The 6,369-nt window shown below is 46.9% G+C and overlaps 1 protein-coding gene across 1 annotated transcript in view; it reads right to left on the bottom strand.

The window, feature by feature from the left end:
- Positions 1-1,796, bottom strand: part of LOC125946313 (roundabout homolog 2-like) — a 6,059-nt gene extending 4,263 nt beyond the window's left edge. The window contains exon 1 of the mRNA XM_049669038.1: positions 1,769-1,796. Within this exon, the coding sequence (XP_049524995.1) occupies positions 1,769-1,796 (28 nt within the window). The remainder of the gene's footprint in view (positions 1-1,768) is intronic.
- Positions 1,797-6,369: the final 4,573 nt, after the last annotated feature.

Here is a 6,369-nt window from a genome sequence, read left to right on the forward strand (position 1 = left end):
GGTGATCTTGCGCAAGGCATGGCAGAGTCTCGAAGCAAAGCTAGGCGGGGTCGCCAGCTTCGCTGTTTGCCCAGTCTTCGCACCAATAGTGTGTAGTAGGGAGCCTACATGCAACGCTGCGTTGTGTTTAGACTGCCTAGTGTGAAGCTGCCTCTATTTTTATTGCGATAGCAATTATATGGACACTCCAAAGCAGATTTCTGCCGTCGGCGTCGCCGTCGCCGTTGCCGTCGCCGTCGCCGTCGCCGTGAGGTTCCGTATGACGTCAATGGAGATGAAATCGTCGCCGCGCGCCGCCGAACGCTGTATGTGCGAGTGAAAGGGCGCGAGGGACGCGCGCTTTCACGGGGAGTGAACGCACGGCGGAGAACAAACGCGCGTTCTGTGCCGTGCTCCCTTAAGGGCTGCAGAAGTAGGCGTCTCTTTCCTCCTTTACAATCACCATATATGTAGAGCAAACGCGCCTTCTTCTGACGCACGAAAGGCCGTGGGGGGGAGGGGGGGAGGGAAGGGAGGCGACGTTTAGCTGCGGCACCAAGTGCCTATTTCTATCAGAGGCTCCGGCAACAGTCACCAACGCCGCACGCATTTTGAGCGAACGCGGGCAAAACGCCGACGGCGTCGACAACAGTGCTGTGTGTTGCCGGTGCTGCTGCATGTCCAAGTTTGTACAGCGAATAAAACTGCTATCCTTACTCCGTATAGCTCTCTACTACGTTGCTATCGCAATTGATGCTTCGCCTTTCGGGTGAAACTGCGACAACTTTTTTTAATATAGCACTGCACACGCCGTGCGGCCGGGAGCTAACTTCCTCTTGCTTAACGGGCGCTGCACATTTGGCTGCAAGTACTGCGAGTTGTGGCCTGCGGCCCGGGCCCGACGTAAGGGTCATGACATTAGCAACAAACACTTCAACAAAACAGCTTCACGCATATTGTTACTTTGCTTTCGGTGATATTAGCTTAAAGGATTTAGAGAGAAAAAGAACAGAATCTTATGTAGACATATCTACTTTATGGTTCCTTCTAATAATAATTATATATGCAGGCAAAATGCTCAGAATAACCAGATCAAGCGTGGAGGCTTTTCAATATAGAGTATGTCAGGAGCGCCCATTGTATTCGGCGCCGTTCGCAGTCTGTACATAGAGAAAGAAAAAAAAGTAAAGAGTGGACACTCCCATAGACCCCGGCGGCCCAAATCGACTCTAGCGCACCTAGTGGTTGGTGAGAGCAACTGGCCTGCGTTTACCGTTTCGGTTTCACTGGCGCGAATTTTGGATTACTGTGCGCAACCGACGTTTGGCTATGGCGAAAGTTAATGATTTCAGACCACTTTTCTCCGCCCAAATAGCAATGCTATTATTTGTCGTTTTGATTTAGCGATTCCCTATTTGTTTTAGCTCAAAACTGTGCGTGCGAATTGAGGTCATGACGTAATCTTTATTTCGACTAAGTTATAATAGAAAGATATGCAGGTAATCATAATTCACTACGGCTTTATTCATCGCGCTTTTCTTTTGGAACAAGCGGTCAATCTATATATCAATCAAAGAGACAGAGTACCCGCAATGTTTTTATTCCAAGGCAAGGTAGAGGCTGAGCATATAAAAAGCACAAAATGAGAAGAACATCGCACAGAAATGCAAAGTAGACAACAAATGCATCTAGACTTACAAATAAATTCTAACAAATAGAGTGAGAACACAGACAACGCACACATCGCTAGAGTTGGCAGTAGCCGACAAGCTGGTGAAGAATGACGCACTGGGCAAGTGCCTGCCGTCCCGTGGCATGCCGTCCCGTGGTATGCGGAAGAAACTCGTCCCTGGCTTCTTGTGGGTTCTGCCATTGTTGAAGCACCACGAAACACAGCAGTAGCTGCCGTAGCTTGGACCGCCGGACGGCATGGCATCAGCGCGGTCTGAAAATGTCAGTAAATGCACACCAGGATTTATTCGTGGTCCGAGGCTTCGGGAAACGCGTCGTGAAGCATGCGAGGCCCAGCGACCGCTCCTCAACAGGGAGTTTTCGAATAGCGAAAGCAAAGCTTGCGGGCGTAGCGTTGCGGGCTTCACTTAAGGGGAGCCCGCGAGCGTACGACGCGTTCGCCGCTACGCCGCAAGCTTTTCGTACGCTATTCGAAAACTCCCTAATGTTTCGCACCGAGCTCAGCGCACAGCACGCGTCGCCTAGGCTTGACGCCGTGCCCCAGTTTGCTATACTAGGGCGAAATCTTGTACGCGTTCTTGTACGCGTTCCACGATGGGACGGAGGCGTTCCGTTCCATCGAACCGAACGCGATTCTGCATACGTTGCACAATGTTCACGTCTTGCCGCCGCATACAGCCGCAAACTGTTTTTTTAGCAAACCTCGCCGTCCTCACAAGCTCCAGAAAAAGATTACAACTGCGCGAATAAGACACCACGTAAGAAACACAGAAACGCCCACCCACACGAAGCGCAACGCGTGTGGGCGTGTTTATGTTTCTTACATGGCGTCTTATTCGCGCAGTTGTAACCTTTTTCTGATTCAATGACCCAACTAGACCAACAACATGTAATTCAACAAGCTTCGCTTGAAAACGTACCTCACCTGCTGTCTCACACACGAAAACACCGAAGCAGCCGACGTTGACGAAACCTTCCCGCTGTCATGCCTATGGTCATGCCTGGGCTTGTCGCATGCTGGTATGGCGAGTACTCTCGGCGCGAAATCGTAGATGCTGCTGATGCGGCTGAACAAAAATAACCACGTAAGGTGCGTTGAATAAATTGTTTTTATGTATAAATAACATGTCAAATATAGGCGCATAATTATTATTTTGTAAAAAACATTCTGTTTAATTGATGATAACTTTTTGTTTTTCGCACTTGCGTCCTCTGGCGTTTGGTGAGAGCACTAGTTTGTTACGTGGTCGTGACGTACTTCCTGAGGCCAGATTTCGCGGAGTGTCCTCTCTTAACTTTTTTTTCTTTCTCTATGGTCTGTACGTCATGGAGACCTGTCGGACACGATTTATAAAGCTCCGTAATGCGCGCATAACTGCGCAGTGTTTACCGTACTAACACCTTAATTTATCGCAGGTCAGCTGCCAGACTTACGTCACCACCTAGGTCATTGTGCTCTCATGGTCGTTTCGTTAACTTGGCATGTACCAAAATTTGCATAATATGTTAAGAGTATATGACGAACATAAATGATATGTCATGATATGCGTGTCATGGCTGAGACGCTGGGCCTCTTCGATTATCATTCCTGACAATCCCGGACTGCCATAGATGGCGCTCACAGCCAATGAGCATTGCGTATGCAGTCTTTTGGACAGTCCGGGACTGTCAGAGACGGATAATCGAAGAGGCCCACTGTCTCGCGCTTTTGTTGCTATCGCTCTCGATGTCAGGTTCTCACGTGGGTACTAAGACAAGGAATGACTAAAGGATGATGGTAGAATTCATAGTCATGACCATGACTGAGCTAAAATGACAATGACAGCGAAAAACAATTAACCCTCAAAATCCACTGAAATGGGTTTGGACGTGGGTACTAAGTGAAGGAAACACTAAAGGATGATGGTACAAGTCATATTCATGACATTCACTGAGACTACAAAGTGAAGGAAACGCTAAAGGATAATGGTATAAGTCATATGACTCAGTAAAAATGGGAGTGACTCATCGAAAAGAGATTAATACTCAAAACCACTGAAATGGATTCGGACAAGGGCACCAAGTGAAGGAAACACTAAAGAATTGTGGTAGAAGTCATAGCCATGACCATGACTTAGCAAAAATGACAGTGACTCAGCAAAAAATAGTAACACGCATAAACCAATGGAATATGGGTTCGGGTGTGGTACTAAGTGAAGAAAAAGGCTAAAGGTTGATGGTCGAAGTCATACCCATGAGCATGACTAAGGCTTTCGCCTTAAGGTCTCTTAGATGTAGCTAAAGGGACCCCTGAGGACTCGTGACGTGAATGTCATGACATGCGTGTCATGTAGGTCATGACAGGAGTGTATGACGAACGTAAGTGGTACGTCATGACACGCGTGTCATGTAACACTCAAAAGCCACTGAAATGGGTTCTGACGTGGGTACTAAGGCAAGGAATCACTACAGGTTGATGGTACAATTCATAGTCATGACCATGACGGAGCTAAAATGACAATGACATCGAAAAACAATTAACCCTCCAAAACCACTGAAGTGGGTTTGGACGTGGGTACTAAGTGAAAAAAACACTAAAGGATGATGCTAGAAATCATAGTCATGAGCATGACTTAGAAACAATGACAATGACTACTAAGTGAAAGAAACACTGAAGGATGATGGTAGAAGTCATGATCATGGACATGACTCAGCAAAAATGACAGTGACTCATCGAAAAAAAGATTAATATTCAAAACCACTGAAATGGATTTGGACGAGGGCACTAAGTGAAGGTAATACTAAAGAATTGTATTAAATTCATAATCATGACCATGATTCAGCAAAAATGAGAAAGACTCAGCGAAAATGAATAATACTCAAAAAGCAATGGAATGGGTTCGGATGTGGTACTAAGTGAAGGAAAAGGCTAAAGGTTGATCGTCGAAGTCATAGTCGTAAGCATGACTAAGGCTTTCGCCTTCATGTCTCTTGGTGTAGCTAAAGGGACTCCTGAAGACTCGTGACATGAATGTCATGGCATTCGTGTCATGTAGGTCATGAAAGAGCCGCCTACGTCTTGGTGCTCTCATGGTTGTTTCGTTAACTTGGTAGGCTCCCCGCACACTGCTTCGCATAACTTCGATTCCCACAGGGCGTGGGATCTGACGGCTTTTTTCTTCCTTAAATAAATGATTTTATCATGGTATCCTGCACATTTTCTTGGTAAGACCTGATTTTATATTGCCTCTAACCTCAAGTACCGCCAACACTTTCTTGGTGCGTGTTTCACTTACAATATTGTAGGTTTTTCGAACCATCTCGGTCGTCATGATATCACGCATGGAAAGCACAGCATAACGGAGCGCATGACATTTTCCGGAATATTAACTGACTTACCGAGTTTGTTGACCAAGACAATTTGGCACTAGTATACCGGGATCGATATTGTCCATTAATTATCCTTGGCCGGACTGCGAAAGTCAATCAATCACCTAATTTCACTCGATCTAGTTTTTTATTGCTGCTGAGCTATCTCTCGAGATTGTGAGGTACAGATCATCGTGCCTAGCGAGTAGATTCTTTGTGAGTGATGTTGAACAAGAAAGAAGTCGACGCAGATTAGTCGGGGCAGTATTCCTTGACATTAAGGGCGCCTATGACAATGTTCTGCATTACGCGATCCTTGATGCGCTTGACGATTTAGGCATTGGTGGCCGACTATATAATTGGATCGTTAGTTTTCTCAATGACCGTACCGTATATATGTCGACAAGCGATGGAGACACCGGTCACTATAATATTCACCGCGGTGTTCCCCAAGGAGGAGTTCTCAGTCCGACTCTCTTCAATGTGACATTGATTGGACTTGCGTCTGAGCTTCCCAACACAGTAAAGATTAGCGCATATGCCGACGACATATGCATATGGTCATCTGGAGCTACGCGTCCGCAACTGCGTGCGCGTTCGCAACGTGCAGTGACTATTACAGCCACGTACTTACGACGTCAAGGCCTCACACTTTCAACTGAAAAATGTGCAGTGCTTGCCTTCACGCGCAAACAAATGACTAAATATCCGATAGTCGTTAAAGGAACATCGATACCTTACGTAACACACCACAAGTTCCTTGGTGTAACCATCGACCGTGAACTATCCTGGTCAAGGCACGTCACTGCACTCAAGTGAAAACTGAAGAGTTTTGTCCTTGTGCTTCGGGTGGTGGCAGGAGCAAGATGGGGCCCGTCGGAATCGTCTCTTCTTCAATTGTACCAAGCCCGGTTCGTAGGCTATATAAGATACAGCATGCCAGTGCTCTCGAACATGAGACCTAGCTGTGTGCGGACGTTAGAGAGCATACAAGCTCAAGGTTTGCGCACGTGCTTGGGCGTACCACGCTGCACCTCAACGAATGGAACCATTGCGGAAGCTCGGGCTTGTCCCATCAACGTATAAATGCTCTGCGAGCCTCTTCGAGTGCACCTACGCTTGTTGACCAGACATAGGCAACATCCCCTATCAGCACTCCCTGCCACACACCCAAACTGCAGTTTTTCAAGAACTATATTGCGTCATGAGAACATTCTGCCGTTTAGATTCTCTTCCCCATGCATTCCTAGTGCACCTCCGTGGGTCCTGCCTACACCGCTTGTTAAACTTCAAATCCCTGGGATTATGAGGAAGTCCTGTGTTTCATCCATTGGCCTTAAGCAACTTACC

This window comes from Dermacentor silvarum, chromosome 6 (genome assembly GCF_013339745.2).
Source record: "Dermacentor silvarum isolate Dsil-2018 chromosome 6, BIME_Dsil_1.4, whole genome shotgun sequence".
NCBI classification, from domain to species: Eukaryota; Metazoa; Arthropoda; class Arachnida; order Ixodida; family Ixodidae; genus Dermacentor; species Dermacentor silvarum.